General features: G+C 54.7%; 1 protein-coding gene across 5 annotated transcripts; it reads right to left on the bottom strand.

The window, feature by feature from the left end:
* Positions 1 to 749: 749 nt before the first annotated feature.
* MATK (megakaryocyte-associated tyrosine kinase) lies at positions 750 to 27,303 on the bottom strand. Of its 5 annotated transcripts, none has more exons than XM_038383600.2 (13): positions 26,804 to 27,303; positions 12,691 to 12,769; positions 11,684 to 11,788; positions 10,942 to 11,054; positions 10,008 to 10,227; positions 8,648 to 8,741; positions 8,277 to 8,342; positions 7,723 to 7,822; positions 4,504 to 4,588; positions 3,987 to 4,060; positions 3,279 to 3,474; positions 2,278 to 2,364; positions 750 to 1,881 (listed from the first exon to the last, which is right to left on the bottom strand). In XM_038383600.2, the coding sequence occupies exons 2-13, from the start codon at positions 12,697 to 12,699 to the stop codon at positions 1,699 to 1,701; spliced, it is 1,332 nt and encodes a 443-aa protein (XP_038239528.1). In that variant the 5' UTR covers positions 12,700 to 12,769; positions 26,804 to 27,303; the 3' UTR covers positions 750 to 1,698. The 5 variants fall into 5 exon arrangements, with proteins under 5 accessions (XP_038239528.1, XP_043358798.1, XP_038239527.1 ...); XM_043502863.1 differs by having other exon boundaries at positions 10,942 to 11,057; XM_038383599.2 differs by having other exon boundaries at positions 11,675 to 11,788; positions 26,804 to 27,302.
* Between the last annotated feature and the right edge of the window lie 26 nt (positions 27,304 to 27,329).

Raw genomic sequence — 27,329 nt, forward strand, 5'->3', positions numbered from 1 at the left:
CAACGCCTGTAACAACCCCCTAATTCATGTCTGAGCTATTGAAGTCCTCAACTCGTGGTTTAAAGACTTCAAGTGCAGAGACTCCTCCAGCAAGTGACCCTTGTCCCACGCTGCAGAGGAAGGCTTTGAACAAGGGGTTAGACTAGATGACCTCCTGAGGTCTCTTCCAACCCCAATCTTCTATGATTCTATGTATGAGAGTGTACATGTGGCTGGTTGTGTGCTGCTGTGTATGTATGTTAGATGTGGATATGTGCCCACTGCCTGCACTTGTGTGTGTGTGAAGGGGGGGGATTGTGACAGCATCTCAAGCAAAGAATCCACGTTCCTCACTGGCTAATCCAAATGACTGTTGCAGTGTGGGCTGGCCTTCGCCCCACCTGCAACTACTTAGCTGCCACCCAGGTGTCGGGTCTGGGATCAGGCAACACCCTATAGGCCAACTGGCAGCTTGGTGAGGGCGAGCCATGCCAAGTTGGAGCTGCCTGCAGCAAGGGGCAGAAGCCTAAAGAGGAACAGGCTGGAGGGAACACCAGGCAGCAAGGGTTGAGACACTTGACTTACAAGAGTCTGGCTGGAGACCTCCACAAAGGGAAACTGAGGCAAAGGCTGGGCCTGACACCCAATCGGGCATCCCTTGTTACAGCGATGCCTTTAGCCACGAAGCTGCTGAACTATTTTGGCTGAAGCCATGTTGGTGAATTTTGCCAAATCCCAGCTGGTCTTGGTGAATAACGCACACGCCAGGCTGAGGGGAGTGGAACTCTGTTTATTTTGTGCTGCTGCCACATTTTCAATCACTAAAACATGAGGGAAACACTTGGAAATAAACATCAGTAGGAGCCTCCAGAGAGCTGAGTCCAGGTGCCAAGAGCTAGGGAGCAGCACTTCCTCTCCCACCACCATTCCCTCGCCCCAGCCCCAGCCCCAGTCCAATCCCTGGCCCTGGAGACGGCCTGGCTATGCTGAAGAAACGCTGAACCTTTCTCAGACTGGCAATGGGCTGCTTGCACTGATTGCAAAGGTTAGCGTGGGATGGAGACACCCAGGAGTGTCCAGGGCTCACCGTACTCGAGCACCCAGGAGGGTGCTGCTGGCTCAGCGCAATAGATGCACTCCTCCCAGCAGTCCCTGAGCTGTGGTTTGTGGCTAGTGGACAGGGGGGCATGTGGTCACCAGACTGTGATCCATGGGCCCGTCTGACCAGACTCATCCTGAACAAATCAGAAACCTGCCAAGTATGGTTCAGAACGAGCACACCTCCAGCGTACATGTACCCACAAGGCACCCAATGCCATTCTAGTCCCAGCCTGTACACGCTCTCGGAGAGCTGTGCTTGTGGCAGGGACATGCTAGGGCTGCCAAGGTAAATACAGGCCCCTTGGAACCAGTCTCTCAGCCTGGTGCAGGCGCACAGAGTGCTGCTTCCTGTGGCTGCTTCACTGGAGGAGGAGAAGGTCAGGTCCCATCCCCATCTTTATTGCCTGGCAAGGCAGCACAGACCCAGTGCAGCAGCAGGACCAGCCCCGGCAGCTGGTGCATCACACGCTGCTCTGTGCTGCGGTGTGTTTCCGGTCCCAGGTGTAGTGCCCTGGTGTGTCAGGCAGGGATGACCCAGGCCAAGAACCCCCAGAAGAGGCTGCATGGAGCCTGCCAGCCCCAGTGCTGTTTCGGCCCTGGGAGCAGAAGCCCCCAGGGCTAACTGTCCCCTATGTGCTTCAGCTCCTTCTGCAGCTTCTCAGTGAGCTTCTTGAAGGAAGGCCGCTTCCCCGGCTCTATCTCCCAGCAGCTCTTCATCAGAGTGTAGAGGGAGGGCGGGCATTCCTCAGGGGCCTCCATCCGGTACCCCTTCTCCACCATCTCCGTCACTTCCTTCAGAGTCTTGTGGGGAGAGAGAGAGAGACCTGCTGTGAGATCCCTGGCTCCCCTTCTGCATGCATCCTGGGGCCTTTCTGCAGAGTAACGCCATGATCCACCCCATCACCACCCAGGGCAGTGCTAAATTCTGCCCACCTCTGTCTGCGTGCTCTCACCCACTCTCGAGCCCCCATCTCCCTGTGACATAGCCACTCCTGCTGCACCGCTGCTCCCCATGATCTCCATGCCCCACAGAACAGCTGCTCTCCAGGGCGCTAGTGCTCCCATGCTTTCCCCACGCTCAGGCACTTGGCATTAGCAAGATCTGAGAAATCTGGTTTAACTGGAGCCTTGTGCCCTCCAGGCCTTAGCCCAGGGGTGGCAGGAGCCAGCCAGCCCCTCCCCGTGGGGAGCACTCACCATCTTGGAGTAGGGCGCCCGGCCGTAGGAGAATACTTCCCACAGGAGGATCCCATAGCTCCAGACGTCCGACTTGGCAGAGAATTTCTGCAGGGAATGTGAGGAAGGTGACGCAGCAGGCAGTCACAAAGCCGCGCAGGGCTGGTGACACAGGCCAGAGATGGGGCAGGAGCCTGTATCCCACCTGGTGAACGGCCTAGCCCCATTTCTGGGTGCTCCAGGGACAGTGGCAGGGCCACTCACTGGGGGATGGGCCCTTTGCAGAGAATTGAGCATTGGCCTGCTAAACCCAGGGTTGTGAGTTCAATCCTTGAGGGGGCCATTTAGGGATCTGGGGCAAAAATTGGGGATTGGTCCTGCTTTGAGCAGGGGGTTGGACTAGACGACCTCCTGAGGTCCCTTCCAACCCTGAGATTCTATGATTCTATGAATCCTCTCAGCCCTGTCTCTAGTGTAACTGAATCTGGGTCTGTAACCAGATGTGATATAGCTGGCTCCACACAGGGCTGTGCCCATGGACGTGGCTGATGCAGGGCTCATCCCCACGGCAGCCCAGCGGGGGTCATTCTGCCAGAGGCCCAGGCTGGCTCCTGGGTGTCTCCATGCAACTGGTTTGGCGGCTCTGCCTTGCTCCCTGTTCTCTGTGCACTAGCAATCCCAGGATGCATTGCCACGCTGGTGCCACTCTGTGCATGTGTCCCTGGGCACTTCGCCCCCTGCTGAGGCACGATGGGACAGCGGCTTGGAATGCTGGATTCTCCCAGAATGCACTGAGACGAACCCAGCGAGGCAGCGTCGGGGACGCTCAGACACAGGGAGATGTGTGGCTGGGTTGGGAGACGGGCGGCTGCACGGGCACCACCCAAGCATGTTGCTGTACCAGGGTCAGATGTGGGTGTCACAGCCTGTGACAAATCTCACTTGGCCAAGATGATATGAAGGGCGGAGCCCTGCGGAAGGCTGGGCTGGGCGGCCCTGCCAGTTCCCTTCCCCTCACTCACATTGTGTTTCAGGGCCTCTGGAGCTGTCCACTTGACTGGCAGCTTGGTGGCGTCTATGCCTTTTGGGTCCACCTTGGCCAAGCCGAAGTCACTCACTTTGGCCACGTTCTCCTCTGAGATCAGGATGTTGCGGGCGGCAAGGTCCCTGTGCACCAACTTCTTGGACTCCAAGTAGTCCATCCCCTGGGCGACGTCCCTGCACAGCATGGGCAGCCAAAACCAAGGTGCATGGGGGGAGAAGAGATCATCCATATTCAGTGCCCATCTCCACACCTCACCGCCACCTCTGAGCCACAGACATGCACTTAGCCCCTCACTAAAGAGGACAACTGTTTGCTGCAGCCTGCCTGGGGCATGCCATCTCTGCCCAGCCCGAATCAGAGCATAACCTAACCCCAGCCTCCGACCTGTGCAGGGCAGGGGACTGGGACTCAGGATTCCTGGATTCTGGTCCCAGCTCCACCACCGACTCACTGTGTGGCCCTGGGCAAATCACTTTCCCTTTGTGAAGTGGGGACAATGGCTGGGGCCTGCCTTCCAAGGGGAGCGAAATGTGAAGTGCTTTAGATCCTTTAGGGGACAGAGGGGATGGAAAGGGGCCACCTGTGATGAGGGTGGCCTTAGACAAGGCTTGTCCTGACTGCAAGGACAGAATTATCCCCTGCTGGGAGCATCCAGGTCACAGTGCGGAAAAGGTGCAGGACTCACAGGGCAAACTGGATGAGCTGCTTGGGCTGGAGGACTGATCTGCCCCGCGTCCTCAGGAAGTTGACCAGGTTCCCCTGCCAGAGGAGAGAGAAACATTTATCAGAACCCAAGGGCGGCTGGAGCTGTCACCTCTTGCATTAGCCCCAAGGCATGCACAGCCAGCCCCGGTGACAGGAGCCCTCTGGCCCGCCAGCCAGGCTAGTGCCACCCGCCACCCATACCTCCTCCCTGATCCCACCTGCAGGACAAGCTGGAAGAACGGTCTTCACGGCCCAGTCGGTCCCTGGCCTCTCAGCAGGGTTTGGGTTTGCAACGGGGCCTATTCCCCGCGAGCCGTCCTGGGACCCACCATCTTCCCAGAGAGGGAGGGTTTCCAGATCTGACCCTGCGGCCTAGCCGTGAATGGCTCTACAGAACAGGCCCCAGCCCAAGTGCCCGGGGGAGGGCGCCTCTGGTGCAAAGGGCTGGTCGGGGGCCCTGGTTTGCTCTGATGCAGCAGGGCCTGCGACGCTCTCACCTTGCTCATGAACTCCATGACGATGTAGAGGCCGTTGTGCAGGATCACGCCCAGCAGCAGCACCAGGTTTTTGTGACGGACCTTCCTGGAGGAGGGAATGGCCACATCAAGGGCCGGGCCAGGGGGTGGGCTCTAACTACATGTGGCACCCACACTGAGAGACCCCCTGGCTGGGAGGGAGGGGGACACAGGGAACTGCCCCCCCCACACACACACACATAGCCCCTGCCCTGCAAGGGAGGGGGGCACGGGAAATACATGTGTACACACACAAACATACACCCAGCCCCTGTCCTGTGAGGGAGAGGGACACAGGGAACCCCCCCCCCCACATACACACACACACACACACACAGCCCCTGGCCTGCAAGGGAGGAGGGCCTGGGGAATACACACACACACACACACACACACACACAGAGCCCCTCCTGCGAGGGAGGTGGACACAGGGAATGCACATGTGTACACACACAAACACACACCCAGCCCCTGGCCTGTGAGGGAGAGGGACACAGGGAACCCCCCCCCCTGCATACACACACACACACACAGCCCCTGGCCTGCAAGGGAGGAGGGCCTGGGGAATACACACACACACACACAGAGCCCCTCCTGCGAGGGAGGTGGACACAGGGAATGCACATGTGTACACACACAAACACACACCCAGCCCCTGGCCTGTGAGGGAGGGGGACACAGGAACACATGTAACCCACACACTTCCTGAGTGTGGGGTTCTGTCCCATCGAGTGGCACAGGGACCACTTAGAGAGAGAGATAAAATGAGTCTGCTGTTTAGCCTTAGCTAACAGCCGGATGGCTGTCAGCTCGTGCAGTCGAGGCTCATATATTAAGCTCCAGAGATCCCCAGTTTGATCCTGCCGACCGGGACTGTCAGTGTTACACACACAAATCAAAAGCTGAACTGCTGGAGCCTTATTCTGCACTGTGGGCGAACTTGGCAGCTCACAGGGCCCTGGCTGCAGCCCTTGTTCTTTGTGGGGTGAGTATTTTTTAGAATCAAGGTGTCGTTAAAGGGAACCCACACACAGTTGTTAAGTCAGAGGACACCAGGCCCAGCAAAAGGCGACATGGCATTCCCCTGACTAACTGCTGGACTGCCGTCACGCAACACCGGGCCAGCTCTGGGTACTTAAAGGGCCCAGACATTCTGCCAAATGGTGCACCTTGCAGGGGAAGCCAGACAATCTGCTAATGCTTGTGGGGAGCCCCGACTTGGGCTAAGCTGGCTGGCCCTGGGGATAGCTGAACCCCTTGTCCTAGCCATCAGAGCCCTCCCCAATTTATCCCACCCCCATTGTTGTCGTGCAAGCTCACTTGTCTGCTCTGCCAGCGACGGGAGGGGGACACAGGCTCCATTGCCCGGCTCCCCAGCGCGCACCCTGGGCCTTCCCTCTCACTGGGGGACAAGCTACCAGCCAAAACCTGCAAAGCCACCACTTCCCTCCTCCAACCCACTCTGCTGTGGCCCCTGCAGGCCACCGCCCCCCCAACTGCTCCGCTTCTCCTACCAGCTTGGCAGTGGGCACATAGTTAATCTGTAGGGAAAGACTCTGTTCGTTCTATTACCCCCCACCCCCATGTGGAGACCTTGTTGGCAGGGCCCACCACAGCTCCCTGCTGCTCTCGTCCCCCTGCTAGGGCTTGTCTCTTACACTCAGAGCTCTTCCTACAGTAGGGCTGCCAACTTTCTAATCACACAAAACCGAACACCTTGCCCCACCCCTACTCTGGTGGCCTGCCCCCACTCACTCCATCCCCCTCCCTCCGTCGCTCACTCTTCCTCACCCTCACTCACTTTCACCAGGCTAGGGCAGGGGGTTGGGTTGTGGGAGGAGATATGGGCTCTGGGCTGGGACCGGGGATGAGAGGTTTGGGGTGCAGGAAGTGGCTTTGGGCTGGGCCAGGGAGTTGCGGTCCAGGGATGGGGGTGCGGTGTCCCGGGGGCACTTACCACGGCTCCGAGGAAGCAGCTGTCAGGTCCCTGTAGCCTTTAGGTGCATAGGCAGTCAGGCGGCGCTGCACAGTGTGCTTTGCCTTCCCAGCCAATGAGAGCTGTGGAGCCGATACTTGGGGGGGGGCAGCGTGCAGCACAGGGCCTCCCAGATTACCCCAGCACGTAGGAGCCGCAGGAACCTGGTGGCTGCTTGCGAGAGCAGTGTGGAGCCAGGGCAGGTCAGAAGCCTGCCTTAGCCCTAGGCCCCTGCTGCGCTGCTGACCGGACTTTTAACAGCCCAGTCGGTGGTACCGACTGGGGCCGCCAGGGTCCCTTTTCGACCTGGCGTTCCTGTCGAAAACCAGACACCTGGGAACCCTAATCCTACAGTCATAGATATTAGAGCCAGAAGGGACCATAGAGCACAGGCCTGAGAGTCTCACCCAGTGAGTCCTGCATCCAGCCCATAACTTGTGGTTGAGCTAGAGTGGGTCTTCTAGAAAGACACATCCAGTCTTGATTTAAAGACTGCAGGAGGTGGAGAGTCTGCCGCATCCTTGGCAAGTTATTCCAATGCTTCGCTAACCCCACTGTGCTAAGGGCATGCCATATTGCTAGTCTGAATTTGTCTAGCAAGCTTTCTCTTCAGGGCAGGGGCTGTCCCTCACTACATGTTTGTCCAGTGCCCTCACCAGGGGGCACTGGCTGGCTGGAGGCCACCACAGTATAATGCTAAAAAGGTGTCCGAATAATAAATGATTAATATTGAAATCATGGTCACTGTAAATTATTAGTAATTATTACTGAGGTTCATTATGAAAACACACAATCTCTCTCACAAACACACACAGCTCCCAGTCTTACAGAGGAACACCAGCTCTTCACTAAGCATGTTTGCTGGTCTAGCTACACCCTTGTGCTAGCCCAGTGGTTCTCAACCAGGGGTACATGTAACCCTGGGTGTACGCAGAGGTCTTCCAGGAGGTGGTGTCAACTCATCTAGATCAGTGTTTCTCAACCTGAGCATCAGGCCCCAGAGCAGGTCACGGGACAGCTTTAGGGGGGTTGCAAGTGAAGGCAAGTGTTAGGGCTTGGCCAACAGGGCAGTTGCCTGGGGCCTCACATCACAGGGGCCCTATGAAGCTGCATGCTCGGTTATCCCCTGCAGGCTGCCCGTGCCCCTGCTCCCTGCCCACAGGGGAATCCTGCAGACCTCCGGGGGCAGGGTAGGGAGCGCCCGCCCAGCCTCCTGGCTCACTTACGTCATGGCAGCAGTCTCAGCAAGAAAGGCCTGGGCAGTGACATCGCACCTGATGTTCTTCACGGCCACTTTCTGCCCCAGGTACTCTGCCTGCAGGACGGCTGCGGGGTGGGGAGAGAGGGTGGTCAGGTGCCAAGAGGGCAGCCCTACCCCAGCGAGGGGGAAACAAAAGCAGGGTCTGGGGCAGGGAGGGCCCATCCACATCTGGAGGAGGTGAAGGGAAAGGGGTTGGGGTGTGACTCCAAGGGCGAGTCCAGCCTGGGAGTGAGCCGGGGGGGGGGGTATCATGGGGTGGCTCCTGGGGGCCTGGTTTGCATGTCCCCATGATAACTATCTGCCCCAGTCCATCCCAGCCATGAGGCTAAGGCCGAGCAGATCCTCCCTGCTTTGCCCCCCATGGCTCCCACAGGACATGCTGATGGGAGCAAGGGGGTGTGGACCCTCTCTGGACTCAGCCTCCAGCCTGCTCCCCAAAGTTCAATCCGTGCACTGGGTGGGTAGGGCCTCATGCCACCTCAGGATCCACCCACTCCCTGGACCGACCCGAGCGCTCACCTCCAAATTCTCCTTCCCCAATCTTGTCTCCCAGTGTGAGGTGCTGCAGCTTCAGTAACCAGCCGGCTGCAGGCAAGAGGAGACTGGCTGTGTACAAGTGGCAGGGCTGGGTCTTCCCCCCAAGTGTCGGCTTGATCCCCATTGGGCTGCTGAGGCCTCTCCATGAGTTGAGTGCGAGTTTCACACCCCATAAGCTCCACTCAGCTCAGCCCTGGCAATGGGCTTCCTTGGCCTGAGCTCCCAGCCCTGTCACTCGAGAATGTTGGACCCTGGGGATTTTATCTTCCCCCCCAAAGTCCTGGCCACTTGCCCTAGTGTCCCCATCCCCCTTCATCCCTCACCCCTGCAGTTTACAGACAGATTCTTCATACCCTTGGCCAACTCCTCCTCAGCAGACTTCATCCCGGGCTTTGGTCTGGGTTTTACCAGCTTGGTACAGATGGCTCCCTGGTCCTTCATATAGTGCTGCAGACAGACAGAGTTACTCAGGCTCACAGCTGCTGCCCAGTAAGCCTGCTGCACCCTACATCACAGCGTTATGTCAGCCCTACACCGGGTGCTTCTGCCACTGGGAGGAGCTGATGAGAGAGAGCAGGACTGGCAGCCCAGCGGGTCCCACACCACCCTAGCATTGTGCCACCCTCCCCACTCTGCAATGGAGTTGGAGGGCTTACTGTGCCGGAGTGGGGGGAGAGGGTGTCTGGGCTGCTCCCTCCCATTCCCTGCAGGGGGCGTTGTTGAGACTCTGTGTGCGTGTGCACACACGCAGCAGACCCCAGTGATGGTGAAAGGAAGCTGGGACAAGCTCATCACAAGGTGACCATTGGGGTGCTCTAACAGCCAGGACAGCTCCTCTCCTAGCCCCGCCCAGGAATGCAGTGCCACCCTCCCAGCCCCAGAAGTGATTGCCAAGTCCCTACCAAGTCCTCGAACCCAGAGCAGGAAGAATGGCCTGGCCAACAGGGCCTTGGCCAGGGGTGCAGGAGACCTGGGTTTGATTCCTGACTCAGCTACTGGTGCACTTGGGCAAGTCACTGAATTTGACCTGTGCCCATCTATCAATGGAGATATGCCCCCTGCCACCTGGTGGGACTGGACACAGGCAATGGGAACCCCTCCCCCTCTGAGGTCCATCTCCTGGGAGGGCTCAGGATTGGCACACGGGACTCCTGAGGGCTATTTCCAGCTCTTGGAGGGAGTTAGGACTCCTGGGTCCTATTCCCAGCTCTGTGGCTGAGTCTCTGTGCAACCAGGAGTAGGGCAATTCCCTGTCTCTGTGCCTCAGTTTCTCTGCCTGTTAGGTGAGGATAAAAATACATCCCTGCTTCCCAGGGCAGGGTTTATTCCCCAAATTTGGGCGTCAGCAGCGCTGGGCTGGGAGGTGATGCAGAAGGCCAGAGGATGACTATTAGAAATAGCAAACTCCACTTCCTTCCGCCGGGTTTCAGCAGCAGCTCTATATTTAGATCATGCGGTTTTAGCTGCAGCTTTATGCGAGTGGGTCACTCAGGGCCGACGGCAGCCGTACAGCTTGGGAACAGAGAAGATGGGGAGGGGCAGTCGCCTGTCTATCCAGCCACCTGCCTGTCTAGGTTCTTATGAAGCCCAGGAGCCCGGGTGCTGTTGGGCTGATGCTTTTGCTCTGGTTAGTTTCTTTGCCTAGTGGAGCCCCCTATTGATTCCAGGGAGCTGTGCCTGGGGGGCTGGGACCCTGGTAGGCGTCCTGCTGACCTCAATCATGTCAATGAGATTGTAGAAGCAGACAGAGGCGTCGATGCTCAGACAGTTCTCCTGGTAGATGACGCGGTAGTGGATGACCTCCTTGCCAAAGCTGACGCACAGCACGTAGTCCCCGGGGTGCCGGATGGACTCCCGCACCAGGAAGAGCCCGTCCTCAGGGGGCTGGAGTGCCTGCACGGCCTCCACACCAGAGATCTTCCCATGGAACCAGCTGGAGGGCAAGGAGGAGAGGAACCGCGCTGCACACGCTAGGGAACAGGCCCCAGCTCCGCACAGCTCTCCCCACACGAGCAGTATGGCGGAGACCCCCCGCCCCTCCTGAGCTCCCTCCCATCCCGGGGAGTGTGGGGAGGGGGTGTGGGGTGAACTGCTTCTGCACTACATCCAGCTAACCTCCCCGCCCCCCTCTGAGTGCCATACTGGAGACCAATAGCCCCGGGAGAAGGTCACTGCCGATCCCTGCTCACTCCAGTCTGGTGGAGGGGCACTCCAGGGGAGGCCCACATAGCCAGATATCCAGCCTGTGGCTAGATCCAATACTTGATGTTTTAGGGGAAGGGCAAAAAGCACCCACAATGCACCTGGCCAACCCTCGCAGCTGACTATAGAGCGGGAAATATCCCCTTCCTGACCCCTGCAGTGACCAGCACGTGGCCTGAAGCCTGAGCTTCGAGCTACTCCAGCGTCAGCCAGTAGAGCTGTAAAATGACCCGGTCTCCCCCCTTCCTAGATGTGACCTGAGCCATGGCAAGGCCTGCGGCCCGGGCATGACGTTAACTCCCAGGTGCTCTGGGTGGCTGTGGGTGCCAGCACCAGTAGAACCAGCTGATCCCAGCCAAAAGTGGGACGGAAATCGGTCTCCTTCATAACGCAAGCGCACCCCATACAACAATGCTGGCGCCAACAGGGGCTCAGCTGTACTCACGGCATCAGGCTGAGCTTGGGGTCAACGCGGATGGCTTCGCGCTCCCGCACAGAGCTGGCCGAGAGCAGCCCCTCCTCATTAGTGTCGTTGTGTTTCGCTTGGTACCAGCCTTTCTGCTGAAGGAGCATGTGGTGGGATCTCGATGCCATTGGCACTTTGGGAGGAGGGGTCTTACTTCTCTGGGGAAGGGGCCAACTCCACTAGCCCATCCCCAGCTCTCCTTGCCCCACGACTCCCTCCACTGGCAGGTTCTCATTGGTGCTGTGATGGGATGGGGGGGACAAGGTGGGAAGGAAGCGGGGGGGAGGGGTGAGGTCAGGTGGGGGTGGGACGGTGGGGAGAGACAAGGCAGGGTCCTGCCATCCTAGGCTAAATCAGAGTCTGACCCTGCTGGCTCTATGGCCCAGGCTCCAAGGCGTATGTTACAGCAGCACCTCGGGGCCCATGCAGCTGGGGGCCTGCTTGTGCCAGGCTCTGCACACACGGCTAAGGAAAAGGGGTCCCTGCCCCACAGAGTCCCCTAGAGGGAGGCGGGGGGCTTTTGCCCCATTGCCAGGAGAATGTGGGCAAGCAGCCGCTGCCCCTTCTGCGGGTGACCTTCCCAGCGGTTTGCTCTTGGGAGCAGCCCCTCCCCCAGTGCTCGTGCCCTGCGGCCTGGCCCTCTGGGCTGGTGTCCCGGCTCTGGTGCCCCGTGCACAGCGTTCCCCGCATGCCTCCGTGCCGCCTGGCTCACCTCACAGACCTCGACGATGGTGATGATGTCGCCCTTGCGGAAGGCAAGCTCGCGGGCTTTGGGCTTGGTGTGGTCGTGCTTGGTGATGCACTGCGTCCCTGGCAACCAGCGTTTCTGTGGCAACAGGGGGTGGCATGAGAGCAGCTGGCAACAAGCCAGGACTCCCTCTTCCTCCCCAAGCAGCTAGACATGAAATTGTCACCCCTCCAGGTCTGTGTAAGGGACACACGCTAAGGACTGGCCAAACCCCTGCAGAACTGCAAGGGTGAGACGGGCACTGCCGTGCTGTGAATTTGGGGTACTCCCCACCTGAGCTGCAAGGGGGATGGGGTGCTCCACAGCTGATCAATGGGCCAAGCGGGTATGACACAATGCCAAGCATTGCCAGGCAAACAGGTGCCAACTAGGCAATGGCAGAGGGGTGTGCGGGTGCTGTAGGTTAGCTAGGAAGACAAGCAGTGTCATGCCAGATGGGATCATCTCCCCCAGTGCCAGCTGCTGCAGGAGAAGGGGTGCGTAGCCCCATTAAGGGATAACAGGGCAATTATCTGCCCATGGTAGAAGGTTCTTCCTCATTGGCGCCAGGCAGATAGTGGCTAGTTTATGCCTGGGAGCTCGAGGGAATAGATCAGATCCTGGCACTGGGAGTACCATAAAGGAGGGGTGAAGGGGTTAGCCCCCCCATGCATTTGGAAATGGTTCCAGGGTACAGCCCAGCCCAAGGGCAGTGAGTGGGTGAAGGAGAGAAGGGGAGACCTGCGAGTGCCTGGGGGGAGGGAGTTAGTGGGATTTCACCTTAGGGTGTCACATTCAGTGACCCCTTCTTGACCATTAGGGCCTGCATAATCTGCCCCCCAGACTGCGGTACCCTCACACTGCCCATTTGCATGGGCTCATGAACCCTACAGGCACCCGGGTCTGAAAATCAGCCCTCCAGGAAAGTGAAAGTCAGCCACGCTCCGGGTTTTTGTGCTGCCAGGGGCCCTGCGAGGGCTGGAGCAGCCTGCACCACTTACTGTTGACATGCTGCCTGGCTCATCAGCACATCCACAGCTGCTCTGGGGAATTCTGTCTCTGAGGAAATCCAGCAATCACCTGGGAGAAGGAAACGGCCATTGGTCTCTGGGCTGCAGAGAAGGAAGGACCTCAAGGGCCAACCCTGCCTCCACTCTGTTGGGGTTTTCTTGTTTAAAGAGAAACTGTCAAGCAAACATTAGAACAGCTGCTGCACTCCACCCCAGAAGCAGCTGCCTTTAGTCTGGGGTAAAGGATTCCCACTATACATTGTGCAGTTGTGAAGAACTTTGGGATCTTTCGAGGTGTAGACATGAGGGATTACATATCACTCATTATTAGAAAGGCATTTTCCCCTCTCAGCACCACAACTGCCTGTGAATATAAATCTGAATGGGTGTGTTCACACCTGGCGGGTCTGAGCTGAAGGTGTTTATGGTGACAACCGTGAGCCAGCGTCTGACCCAACGCCAGGTGGTCTAGGTAAGGTTGTAGCAAGAAGCTGATATTCGTCACAAAAGGTCATATGGTCTAACACGAGCCTGGTGAACTGTCCAGCCTCCCCAAGACAGCAGCCCAGCTTTGCAGATAGAAACAATAGAAGGGCAGGATTCTCAGGTGCTCGGCTCTGGCCCATCTCTGCTCCCACTGAAGGCACTGGGTGGGCGGGTACTCCCTGAGGCCAGCTGGGAGCACTTGGGAAAAACCTCCCCACCTCCCGAGCTGTCTTGCCCAAGGCCACCCAGCAAGTCAGTGGCAGAACCAGGACTAGGACCCAGAAGTCCTGATGCCCTGGTCCCTCTGCTGTCCCCACTAGATCACATGCTTTCCTAGACCCTGGACTAGAAGAGATGAGTCAGGACTCCCCTGCCCTGCTCTAACCACTAAGTCCTAGAGTTTAAGGGCAGAAGGGATCCCCAGACCATCCAGCCTGACTTCCTGGAGATCACAAGCCCCTACTCCCATCCAGCCCCCGCATACTGACCCAACAACTGACATGAGACCATGGTATTACGGCTCACAGGAGACTAAACCACTCTGTGCCACAGGCAGAGAACAGGAGGGGCCAAGGGCCCCAGTGCCCGAGGCCCCGCAATGGCAGGGCAATGAGTAAGTGAGAGGTACCCAGAGAACCCTGGCAAGTGACCTGCACCCCCACACTGCAGAGGCAGGCGAACCCTACCCCTCCCGCCCCCAGGTCACTGCCAGCCTGACCTGGGGCAAAATTCCTCCCTGACCCACACTGGGCGATGCTTTAGTCCCTGGGCATGGGAGCAAGGGCCAGCCAGCCAAGCACCTAGCTAGAGAGAACATCCAGTGCCACCTCAGAGCCCTGGCCCTCCCCGTCCAGTGACCCAGCCCAGCCCAGCGCAGCCCTGGCCCTCCCTGAGGCTTCAGAGGAAGGAGATAAAAAGCCCCACCGACAGCCCAGCATGCACAGTATGAGGGTGTATGCGGGGGTGGGGATCACTGCAGGTGGCCGGCTGAAACCCTGATGCATGGACTTTTAGGAACTTAAGGAGAAAAACAGAAGTGGCCCCACAGCTGCGGGCCCTGCCCCCAGCTGGACTCACACACTCTCTTTCCCTTTTCTCCTTTCTGGGCAGGTCAGTTCTGTGCATGGGAGGAGGGTGTGGAGCCCCCTGCTCATCTCTTATGCTTCCCCTTCCCAGGTCAGACCATGCCAAGGAACTTTTCCTAGAAACAGAATGAGCAATATATTTTCCTTTCGAGAAACCTTTTCCTTCTGTAACTGGCCGCAGGCACTCAGGGCTTTGCTGAGAGCTGCCAGCAGTGCAGCCACAGAGGGACCTACGGGTCTGTCTACACAGCAACTAGGCAACCGCGGCTGGCCCATGCCAGCCAACTCAGGCTTGCAGGGTTTGGGCTGAGGGGCCATTTCACTGCTCTGGGCTCGGCCTGGAGCCCCGGCTCTAGGACCCTGAGAGGTGGGAAGCCCCAGAGCAGAAAATGCAAAAAGAAAAGGAGTATTTGTGGCACCTTAGAGACTAACACATTTATTTGAGCATAAGCTTTCGTGAGCTACAGCTCACTTCATCGGATGTATTTGCAAATTCATTCAATGAAGTGAGCTGTAGCTCACGAAAGCTTATGCTCAAATAAATGTGTTAGTCTCTAAGGTGCCACAAGTCTTCCTTTTCTTTTTGCGAATACAGACTAACACGGCTGCTACTCTGAAACAGAACAGAAAATGTGGTTTCGCAAGCAACTTTCTGCTTCACACCCCTGAAGCTGCAAAAACACCTTCTCTACACACACTGGTCGCCTCGCTCCAGAGCCAGGGGCACAAGCACTCAGGCTACCTAGCACTGGCAGATTTAGAGTTAGTGAGGCCCTGTGCTCAGCTTCATTTTTGGGGCCCTCCCTCGGGACCAAGCCAAGAAAAAGACATTCTCTCTTATCTCCCCATCCCTGTTTTTCATTCTTGTTTTCTTCCTCCTCCTCCTATATTATAAGTAATAGGAAGTAAATGAAAATAAAGTGAGGTACCTGGATTGGTTTTGTCATCGAACTTTTTTTTCACAGACCACTTGAAAATCGTGAAGGGTCTTTGCAGATCACTTAATGAACTTTCCAAACATTGTTTATACCATTAGCCAACTATTGTAAAGTGCTTTGGATAAGAGCACTTTATAGAAACAAACTTAAAAAACATTGGGGTGTTCGGTCTGGCCAGGAGTTAGGATGTGGGAGGAGGCTCAGGGTTGGGGTGTGGGGTCTGGGAGGGAGTTAGAGGGCAGGAGCAGGTTGGGGGTTGGTTCCAGGGTCTGGCCAGGAGTTAGAGTGTGGGAGGGGGCTCAGGGCTGGGACAGAGGGTTGGGGTGCAGAGCGCTTACCTGGGGCAACTTCTGATTGGTGCTCAGGCTGGGGATGGGGATGGGGGGGTGCAGGAGTCAGGGCAGGGGTGTGGGGGGGCTGGGTATGTGCGGAGGTGCAGGAGTCAGGGCTGGGGTTGTCGGGAGGTGCAGGAGTGAGGGCAGGGGGTTAAGGGTTAGGGGGGTGGGGGTGGGCCAGGTATGTGGGGGCAGCTCAGGGCAGGCAGCTGGGGGGGGGTGTATAGGGGGCAGGAGCGGGAGCTCAGGGCTGGGGCAGTTCCAGTCACGGCCTCTGGGTTACCTTACCTGGCTGGCTGGCTGGCGGATGCGTCCCTGTCCCGCCACTGCTCCTGTTCGCGGCCAAAGGGAGCTGTTGCTGCAGCAGCATTTGAGAGTTGAGACCCCCTGGCCTGCGGCTCGCTTCCCCTAGCTTTTCTCCAGGGGCTGCCGGCAGCAGGGCACGCCAGAGACTGCACCTGCCCTGCCCGGCGTCCAGAGGAGCAGGGCAGCAGGACAGGTGCAGACGGACGCCCCACCAGGGGAGTGCGCCCCCAGCTGGCCCCTCACCTGCCTGCCTCCCCTGGCTGCCTGCTGTGGCACGTGGGGCCGCCAGCACAGCCTGCAGCAGGAGCCCCAGGAGCCTGCAGGAGCCTGGTTTACCATCTGGGAGAGTGCACCACACGGCGCGCCTCTAGCACGGCTCTTCAATGGCTCCCTCTCTGCTGTCCCCCACAGCTTCTGCCCCCGCAGCGGTCCCCCTGCAGGGGCCCCATGCCAGGGCACTGTGTGTTTCATTGTAAATAAGCCTTTGCTGCCTGGCTGCCAACAAGTGAAGTCTAAAGAGAGCCAGATCTGAACCCACGGAATGCTGCAAAGCTGGCAACCCAGCTCCGAAGGTGATGGCTGTGGAATCGGGGACGTCAGTACAGAGTGCTTGTCAGGAATCTGTGTGATCAACACGAGCCAGATACAAACTCCCACACTGGGAATGCACCTTAGAACCAGCAAGGGGATTATGGTAGACTCTGCCATCTGCTTTAGGGGGACAAGTAAGTATTGTCTCCATTTTGCAGATGGTAAAATTGAGGCATAGTGGGGCAGGGGGAATGACTTGTCTAATGTAGCAGGTGCTGTCACTGGCTAAGCCGGGACAGAACTGAGGAGAAGCTGTGCTCAGTCTGCTGACCACTCCAGCTGGGTCCTGTCGTCTCCTCACAGCAGGGCCCGACGCACTCACCTCACTCTGCACCCACAAGACACCATTGCACTCAGAATACTTTGTGTCACTATAGCCCCTTCTGTACGGAAAATCTGAAGGCACCTTCCGGAAGGAGGGCAGCACGCATAACCCCTGTCTGGCACAGAGAAGGGCAGTGTCCTTTGGCCAGGCAGGAGCAGAGATGGGAATAGAACCCAGGACTCCTGACTCCCAGTTCCGAGATGTCATAAGAACGGCCATGATGGGCCAGACCAATGGGCCAGCTAACCCCATACCCAGGCTCTCACAGCAGCCAGTGCCAGGTGCTTCTGGGGGACTGAACAGAACAGGCAATTTCGAGTGATCTATCCCGTCATCCAGTCAGAGGCTATGGACACCCAGAGCATGGGGTTGCATCCCTGACCAACGTGGCTAATAGCCATTGATGGAGCTTTCTAATTCTTTTTTAAACTGAGTTACACCTTTGGCCTTCACAACATCCCCTGGCGATGAGTTCTACAGGTTGACTGTGCATTGAGTAAAACAGAACTTCCCTAGATGTGTTTTAATCCTGCTGCCTGTTCATTTAATTGGGGGGCCCATGGTTCTTGTGGGATGGGCAGGGGTAAATAACACTTCTTTCTGCCCTTTCCCATTCTGTCACACTCTCCAGTCAACAGGAGAGAGGGCACCGCAGTGCACTGGGCTGAGGCCACTGGCCTTTCACCATTGTAGGTCACAGTTAAATCTTGCCTTAGAGAGTACAGCAGTGCCATGAGTCCAGTGCTCTTGAGTCTCATATTTCCTCCACAGCAGCTTTCCCTCTTTTAAAGGCAAGATGGCTTTGTGGCTAAGGTACTAAGTAGGACTCAGGAGCTCTGGGGTCAAATCCTGGCTCTCCCACAGATGCCCTCTTTGACCTTGGGAAAGTCACTTACCCCCTGATTTCTCATCTATGCAATGGAGATAATTGTCTATTTAGACTGTAACTTCAGGGGGCTGGGGCTGTCTTTTAATAAGCAAATATGTGATGTCTAATAATGCCACATTGATCTTGGCTGGGGCATCTGAACACTACAGAAATATAAATAATACTTTGGGGTACTAATTTGGCCGCTGTGTCTCTATTGTAGTTTCCCTCGGTCCCTTTCCAAAGCTCTCCTAATCATTTCAATGGAGCTAAACACTATGGACCAATTTCTAGCTCGTCATCTGTTGGCAGCACACGGATGCACCACTGGGGGCAATTGGCAGTGCCAGCAGGAAAGGCTGGAATATCACCTGGTCTGCTGCTGTGCAGAGTTACCGTAATGACCAAGAGAGCAGCAGAGAAAGGCAATAATTGCCCTGATTTAATCCCGGCAGCCAGATGAGGCTGATTAAAGGAGATAGTCTGGGGCCAATCAGAGCAGCCTAGAAATAGAGAAAAACAGCTGGGGAGGTTGAGCCGGGGTGGAGTTTAAACACTGGAAGCTTCAGACACCTGGACTTGAAAGCAGGAGACCCAAGCTGGGGTTTGCTGGTCTTGTTCTTGTGCCTTGGAGTGTTCTGGTAGATGGCCTCTCCCAGCTTTGAGGGGCAAACAACACCAGAGCCTCTCTCACAAGAGAGAGAAAAACACCTGGGATTTTTGCTTGGATGCAAGCCAGACTCATGGCCAATTGGGCCAGTGGAGAGCCCTGGGTCTGAGAGCAGGTCAGGCAGAACTGTGACGGAAACTGCTGTAACCAGCTGCCCTTGCTGGGCCCATGTCCCAGGCAGCTGGATGCACCATTTGTCTGAACACTCACACACCCATACAACAGTTTTGGCAGGTCATTTCTTTTTAAATGGGATCATCCAGGCTCAGCGTGAGGCACAAGATGAGCTAAAATCCTACTGCCCAAAGAAGAGGAAATCACCACTGGGCAAGAGGTGTCACCCTACCACAGAACTACAATATGGAGAAAATGATTCATGACTTGACATCAGCTGTTTCTCTGAACCCGGGCAGAGTAGGGAAGTCAGCGTGGGCAGTGCTGACACCCTCCTTCTCCTTCATCTGAAGTCAGCCTGACCCCCCAGGCTGCTCCTCTCAGCCTGGAAAATCTAGACGTGACCATTATGATCACGTGACCTCCTGTATAACACAGACCAGAGAATGGCCCCTGGTGCGTCCAGTATCCAGCCCATATCTTGTAGTTGAGCTAGACTGTATTTTTTAGAAAAACACACCCAGTTTTGATTTTAAGACTCCACCAGATACCCTTGCAAGTTGTTCCAATGGTTAATCAACCTCACTGTTAAAAGTTTGCACCTTATTTCTAACCTGAATTTGTCTAGCTTCATCTTCCAGCCACTGTATCTGCCTACAGAAATATCCTGTTTGTAAACCCAAAGTAACACCCTTGACTTCCATGGAGTTATTCCTGATTTATTATACCAGTTCTACAAGGGACTGGATTAAGGTACTAGGCTAGCACCTATGGCTCCAGCTCCAGGAGTCATGTGATTAAATCACAATGTCAGCTTTAAACAAGTAAGTTTCTAGCCGTCAGAGCAGTGAAGAAAAGATTTAAAAGGTTTACACTCAGGCCATGATGTAGGGATGTCTGCTGAGAGCCTGAGACCATCACTCTAAGAGGGAGGAACTGCCTCATGCATTTCAATGGGCTGTTAACTCCGGCACCCCCCGGCTCTGGAGAGCACTGCCAATCCCGCCCTGGCAGTGGACCATCTGCAGCAGCAGGACAGGAATGCAATGGGCCTAGCCCCCCACCAAAGCAGAGAAATAGCCACAATCATGAAATTTTAAAAAAATAATATATTGGAAGTTCTTGCCCTTCATTTTCTGGTTTCTGATCCTTTCACTTGCACTCGCTTCATGTTTTCAAGTTTTCTCCACAGCCATAAGAGCTAGGAACTTACTTTTTTTGAAAAAAGAAAGCTGAGATTCCCATATATTCACATGACTCCAGGATCTGGGGCTTTAAGAATAAGACCAAATATTGTGAGACTTGAGTTAGTCATGGGTGCCAGGAACACTGGGTTTGTGCCCTGCTTATCTCTGTCTGCCCTGTAAAGAAGGGCTAAAAGCTTTTCAAGTAAAAAATTCACAAGCCATTTTTTTTCTAGAAGACTCGATGGATGACTAGAGAACTGACAGACTCCAAAGAAGCAAAATGTCCTGATAGACTGAGGGGGGAAGTGATTTTTGTTCACCCTTTTTGTTTCTGTTAGCGCTGATTGAACTCGAATGCCTGAGATTCAGTTTTTCCCACTACCATTCTAATGATGGACTGAGAATGTGCCCCATTTCCTCCTGGAGTTCTCCAAAGAGACCTCCAGCACAAACAGGGGAGACAGTTCTGATATTGCTATACTCTCTCTCTCTCTCACACACACACACACACACACACACACACACACTCTCTCTTTTGGATCTGCTATATAAAGAAGCAAAAAAGGCAGGGTGGAGAACACAATCCTAATGTCTTCTCCCTTTGCGGGTCACCTATGAAAAGTCCCTGGGCGTGTACAAACCCAAACCAGCACTGCACATCTGGAAGGGGGGGGGCAGCAGCTGCAGCAGCAATTCTGCGCAGGACACAGCAATGAGGTCCTGCTTTCCCCATTGGATTAATACACTGGCACCTTAAGGTGACAAATCCAACCCTTTCTCATTTCCAGGAGGCCAGGCTATGGGTCTCCTGCAGTGACCCTCCCCGCATCTGAGCTGCATGGGGGTAGGGAATAAAAATAGCAGCATTTCATCAGCTGAGCAAGCTGGATGTTTTTTTTTAGTTTGTTTAAAGACATGTTCCTGCAGAAGAGGTGATAGCAGCCCATCCTCTTCCTCTTTTGCGGGGTGAGTCACTGTCATTTCTCGACATCACAAGAGGCAGAACAGAGTGGGTTTTCTTTGTAATCTCAAGTATTGGAATCTTTTTGCACCAGACCCTACTAACACTTCCTTGCTGCCTGCTATAAAATGAAAAGCAACAGGAAGAGATAACTGCAGATATTTCAAGGCTAAAAATTACCACCAAGTGGCGATTTGTTCATTTCAGAGACAACATTTGACCTAGAAACAGTGTGGTGCTACCGTCTGTTCCTTAGTAATTTTAGTGCCTTTAAGTTCCTGTGAAAAGTGCCAGGTGGGTGGAGGTGGAGAGGGAATCCCCGTTCCTCCCCAGAATCATGACAGCATGAACAACAGCAGGGCCAGCTTCTCCCTGCTCCACCAATCTACCCAAGCCTGGGAGAGGGACCAGCCGCAGTGGGAAAGCAGCGCCTTGTGTTCAACCACACTAACTAACAAGACCTGAGACACATGGGTCACACTCGTGCGAGGACGAAAATGCATCTTTAACCCATGTGAGCTCCCGGGTGCTAAAGTACGAGTGAAGACTAGGCAGCTGTAATTGAAACACGCTAGCTGGTCAAGGTAAATCTGAGGCAGGAGCCCAGGTTTTATCTTGATCAGCTCACACACAACCTAAACCATCATCTGCCTTGTTCTTACTAGCATTTTAACAAGTGTTAAAATACACCATTTCCCCGAGTCCAGAGCAGGCCTGTAACTGCCCAGGAGCCGCAGTGCCAACTATGCAGGGCTTAATTTGTAAGGAAAGAGGTGCTGGGACTTAAGCAATTAGGTGCCAGGTGTCAAGCAATTTTTTAATATTCATAACTGACGTGGCAAGCCCAGAGGTGCTGGGCTCAGCCCTGGCAAGCCCTGGCACAAATTAACCATTGCAGCTATGACAGTGCCAGTCGACACTGAGCCAAGTCCTGTTTTACACCCCATTAATGAACACCTGCTCCTGCATGAAGCAATCCCTAGACTGGATGAGCCCCAGGAACAGAAGGGTGGGGAGCAGAGACAGAAAGTTCTCCCTTGGCTCTTCTGCGGAGGCTGCTAACAACAGTGCCATGGGCAGGGGAGGATTTGGGGATGTGGCCCCTTGGGATAGCTCCAAATTCCTGTCACCTCAGCCACTGAGCCAGCAGGTGGCTGCTAATAGTCTGGCTGGGGCAGCGAGAAGGAGAGGGGAAAAGCTCAGTAACCCACCATTCTCAGTGGATCAACCATCCCTCCTTCCCTCCAGCAGCATCTGCCTTAAGGTCGGAGAACTCCAGCCTGGTGGGCTCATGGGGAGGAGAGGAAATGGAAGGTTGCTTGGTATGTAGCCAAGAGCTTCACTTGAGACAGGGTCTCTAATAGCTTCATGGACAACTGTGCTTGCCAAATGCCACTGCTTCATTGGAGCCCCCATGGCTCTCTGGCCTACAAGCCTCCCACTGCTCCAATAGCTGTACCCAGTGAGATGGCAGCGGGGCCTGCCACGCTGGAAACACCCATCACCACTGCTGCAAAGAGGAGCAGGCAGATGAGGTAACAGACAGTGGCTGTTTCCAAAGCATCCCAGGGCCCAGTCAAAGGCAGGGCAGCAGAGACCAATCCATCCAGTGCAGGGAGGCAAAGAGTGAACAAAACACAGCCACATGCACCCACAGCAGAGCTTAGTACGTATGCCAGAGACGCCAACTCCGTGGGTGCTTGGGGCTGAAGGACACACAGAAAAAAACTAGTGGGTGCTCAGCACCTGCCAGCCACCTGCCAATCAGCTGTTTGGTGGGCAGGAGGTTCTGGGGGTGGAGGGGAGCGGGGGCAGGAAGAGGCCAGGCGAGGGCGGAGCCCTGGGGGAAGGGGCAGAGTGGGGGTGGAACACCCACCTGGACACAAGAAAGTTGGAGTCTGTGACATATGCCACTTCAGGGCTGCTCCCCAGTCATTCACCCCACCTCTGCCTGGCTTCCCTGAAGGTTTTCCCATCCACAGTATGCCCCCCCTCCCAAGCCATATGCTCCCTAGGAGGGAAGGATGGTTGTGTGATTAAAGCACAGAGTGGGATGCAGGAGATCTGGGTTCAATGCCTGGTTCTTCTACAGACACTCTGGGTGACTTGGACATGTCACTTATATCCAGATCCTCACAGGCTCTTAGGCACCTAATTCCAATTGATTTCAATTGGAGTTAGGTCCCAAATACCTTGAGGATCTGACCCTAAATGTCCGTGCCTCAGCACCTGACCTTTAAAATGCGGATGGCAACGAAAGATGTTCTTCCTCCCCCAGGTGCTAGGACATTCTCAGATCCTAGATGGGATGTGGAAGAACCAAGGTAGCTATAAATTGAACAGTAATAAGTCACCAGGCCCAGGTGGTATCACCCAAGAGTTCTGAAGGAACTCACATATGAAATTGCAGAACTACTATCTGTGGTATGTAACCTATCGCTTAAATCTGCTTCTGTACTAGATGACTGGAAGATTGCTAATGTGGCACCGATTTTTTAAAAAGGCTCCAGAGACAATCCTGGCAATTACAGGCTGGTGAGCCTAACTTCAGTACCAGGCAAATTGGTTGAAACTGTAGTAAAGAACAGAATTACCAGATACTTAGATGAATTCAACATGTTGGGGAAGAATCACTATGGCTTTTGCAAAGGGAAATCATGCCTCACCAATCAATTCTCTGAGGGGGTCAACAAGCATGTGGACCAAGGGGATGCAGTGAATATCATGTACTTGGACTTTCAGAAAGCCTTTGACAAGGTCCCTCACCAAAAGCTCTTAAGCAATGTAAGCTATATTGGGATAAGAGGGAAGGTCCTCTTATAGATTGGTAACCAGTGGCAGATTAATTATTTTGCCGCCCCTAGGCCCTGAAAAATTGCCCCCCTGAGCAGCTCCCTGCCCCAGCTCCCCTCTGCTCTGCCTCCACCTCCTCGCCTGAGCGCGCCGCCGGGTCCTGCTTTTCCCCGCTCCCTGCCAGCGTTTGTGCGGGAAACAGCTTCGCAAAGGACGGGGGAGGAGGGGAACGTGGCGTGCTCAGGAGAGGAGGCGGAGCCGGGGCGGGGAATTGGGGAAGGGGACCAATAGGGGCAGGGAGGGGTGGGGAATGGGGGTGGGGAAGGGGTGGAGTTGGGGCGGGGCCGGGGGCGGAGGGCGTGAACCGGCACTGGGGGAAGCAGCTCTGGCTGCTATTGTAAATTTTCCGCCCCTGCAAATTTTCCGCCCTAGGCCTAAGCCTTGTTGGCCTAGGTGTTAATATGCCGCTGTTGGTAACTGGTTCAAAGATAGGAAACAAAGGGTAGGAATAAAGGTTGGTTTATAAAGATAGATATTTGGGTCCCCAAAGAGCTGTACTGGGACCAGGGCTGTTCAACATATTAATAAATGATCTGGAAAAAGCGGTAAACAGTGAGGTGGCAAAGTTTGCAGATGATAAAAAATTATTCAAGATAGTTAAGTCCAAAACTGACTGCGAAGAGTTACAAAGGGATCTCACCAAACCAGGTGAATGGACAACAAAATGGCAGATGAAATTCAGTGTTGATAAATGCAAAGTAATGCACATTGGAAAACATGATGGGGTCTAAATTAGCTGTTACCACTCAAGAAAGAGATCTTGGAATCATTGTGGATAGTTCTCATGAAAACATCTGCTCAATGTGCAGCAGCAGTCAAAAAGATAACAATGTTGGGAATCATTAGGAAACGAATAGATAATAAGACAGAAAATATCATAATGCCATTATATAAATCCATGGTACGTCCACATCTTGAATACTGTGTGCAGTTCTGGTTGCCCCATCTCAAAAAAAGATATATTAGAATTGGAAAAGTACATACAAGGGCAACAAAAATGATTGGGGGATGGAACAGCTTCCATATGAGGAGAGATTAATAGGGGGGATATGATAGAGGTCTATAAAATTAGGACTGGTGTGGAGAAAGTGAATAAGGAAGTGTTACTTACCCCTTCTCATAACACAAGAACTAAGAGTCACCCAATGAAATTAATAGGCAGCAGGTTTAAACCAAACAAAAGGAAGTATTTCTTCACACAACGCACAGTCAATCTGTGGAACTCTTTGTCAGAGGATGTTGTGAAGGTTAAAAGTATAGCTGGGTTCAAAAAAGATAAGTTCCTGGAGGATAGGTCCATCAAGGGCTATTAGCCAAGATGGTCAGGGATGCAATTCCATGTCCCTGAACCTCTGACTGCCAAAAGCTGGGACTGGATGACTGTGGTTGGATCACCTGTTAATGACCCTTTTCTGTTCATTTCCTCTGAAGCATCTGGCACCAGCCACTAGCACAAGACAGGATACTGGGCTAGATGGACCATTGATCTGACCCAATATGGCAGTTCTTATGTTCTTCTGATGTTCTTATATTCACAGGCCTTCAGGAGCGAGCAAGTCAATTGTTTTTTTCATTCACCTGCCTCACTAAAACCAAACCAGAGTCAGGCTCAAGGAAGGGAGCCAGTTACCACAGTCACAAGCAGAGGTGAGAGTAAGCTAGTATGGTACACACGGCGTACCGATAAGAAAGTGACTGCCGGTTTGCAGCCAATCATAGCGGCAGGGCCGCTGAGGGGGTGGGGGGCAAAAGGGGCAGCTGCCCAGGGGCCCGGCGATTTCAAAGGGCCTGGGGCTCCCAGCCGCTGCTGCTGCTACCAGTACTGCAACAGCGGCCAGAACTCCAGGCCCTTTAAATAGCCGCCAGAGCACTAGGCAGCGCGGGCTGGGCAGCACTGAAGGGCTGGCTGGGAGAGTCCCTCCCCAACCCCGCCCCTTCTGCCCAAGGCTCCACCCCTTCCAGGAGCCCAGAGATGCCCCCCCCACACACCTTGCCCAGGACCCTGGCCGCCCTGCATACTAGTAAGTCCTTTAAGTTACTTTCACTCCGGTCCCAACTGATGAATGAAGATATGGCAGGAACAAAGCCTACTGAATGAGGCATACAAACCACCCATGAGGCTCATCACATCTACCAAAACAGTCTGTCTGATGGGACCTGCCTATTGGATCCCACTATCCCTTCCCCCTCTTCTGTTCAGATGCTTTCCTGGAGGAGATATGCTGAGAGCTGAGTGCTGAATGTTGCTCTGCTGAACCAGAGGCAGCAGGCAGAGAAGCCAAACAGCAGCTACAGCATTTAGAAAGTGCTGAAGCGTTACACATGGGGAGCTGACAATGATGCTTTGTACTGGCTCCTAGATACCACAGGAGAGGAGCTTTGTCTTAGGGATAAGTCCTGCACTGGCAGGGGGTAAAGTAGCTGGCCTTACAGGTCTTCTCCATTCCCTACTTCTAAGGCTCCATGATGTAGGTACAACAGATGCCGAGCAGCAGCTGTTTTCTCCATATCAGAGCTCCTTGTGAAGCACACGTTTGCAAGTGACTACCATGCTGGAGAAAGCTGGCTGCTGATCAGCCCTGGGAATCCAAAGTACTGAAAAACAAACTGGAGGGCAAGTTTCCCCACCCAACCCAGCCAGTTCATCTTGTGAGCTGGGCTCGATGCAGCCACTGCTAGGCTAAGAGAGGGGTTCACTGCCAAACTGTGGCAGTTTTGATGATGCAAATGCCTCGTCTATCAAGCTCATTCACAGAAGTCAGCACCCAGCTTATTGGGAGGGTTAAAGTTGGTCATTTTGTTCCCCTGCCATTCCCGAGCAGTGGGAAAGGCTTGACAGTACGTGTGGTTCTTTGAGATGTTTTGTTCACGTGGATCCCACAGTTGGGACTCATGCATCCCAGAAGTGGAATCCGCATGGACAAATGTTTGAAGGAGAACCATCCAGATTATAACCCTGTCAGATGCTCCTCACAACCTGCAATCACTCCCAGTCTGACTGAGGGGTAATGGGGAAATCCTTCATCTGCCCCTGAGCTGGTCCAGCCCATTTTAACCAGGTTTGATTGCTGTAGCCTGTGGAATTGAAAGTTTCTGACATACTCCATGAGATATCAAAACATCCTCTAGGTTTCACTTCTTGGGCCAAGCCTCATGATCCCACCCTCCCTTCCCACTGTCACAAGTGCATTGGAAAATTGCCTCAGATAAAGAAAAGTCAGGCTGGTTTGTACTGCCTCAAGCATCAGCACAAAGAGCAGCTCCTTCTGTAGCAGCACCTTGAATGCTACATGTACTTTTGTCTTCATGTCTGTCCTCCTGGAGGGGAGAAGGGAAACACATTACCTAGCCACAGCTATTGCTTCAGCCAGACCTTTGTACTTACCTCCCTGCAGCACCCATGCAAAGCCTTTGGCATCAACGTCGTTGCAGGTTTGCTCACAGCCACGCCCAGACTTGAGTCCCAAGATTCTGGAGAATAAATTCCCAGTTCAAATGGTGGAGCGGGGCTTTACCTCCCGCACAACAGCATTCACCGAAAGATCCACTCCGAGAAACTCGCTTCAACTTTATTTCCTCATTTCTCTTCTGGTCTGGGCTGCAGAGGCAGTGCCCTAGAGGTCCTAGTGCCTGCTTCCTATGCAGCCAGTTCTAACCCGAGGGGAGTCACTCCTTGGCGACGCTTTACCCTGAGGTGACTTTGACTTCTTGCAGCACAAGTCCACATCCCCACCAGGGAGAGGAACGTGGACAGCTGGCAGATCTGGAACCACACAGCACCTTATGACACGCAGAGCAAACGAACGATCAGCTGATCTAAGGAGAGTGAGTTGTCGCTCTCCTGCTGCCTTATTTGCAGTGGTGCCCACACAGATTGCCCAGCCTTTGTGCTCAGCGGGTGACAAAGCGAG

This window comes from Dermochelys coriacea, chromosome 25 (assembly GCF_009764565.3).
Source record: "Dermochelys coriacea isolate rDerCor1 chromosome 25, rDerCor1.pri.v4, whole genome shotgun sequence".
In the NCBI taxonomy this organism is placed as follows: domain Eukaryota; kingdom Metazoa; phylum Chordata; order Testudines; family Dermochelyidae; genus Dermochelys; species Dermochelys coriacea.

Excerpts from the sequence above, each read along its gene's own strand:
- MATK (XM_038383598.2), bottom strand. Across the intron at positions 8,742-10,007 it reads ATCTCATTGACATGATTGAG|CACTATATGAAGGACCAGGG; the intron begins GTCAGCAGGACG and ends GTCTGTCTGCAG. Across the intron at positions 1,882-2,277 it reads GGGCGCCCTACTCCAAGATG|ACTCTGAAGGAAGTGACGGA; the intron begins GTGAGTGCTCCC and ends TCTCCCCACAAG.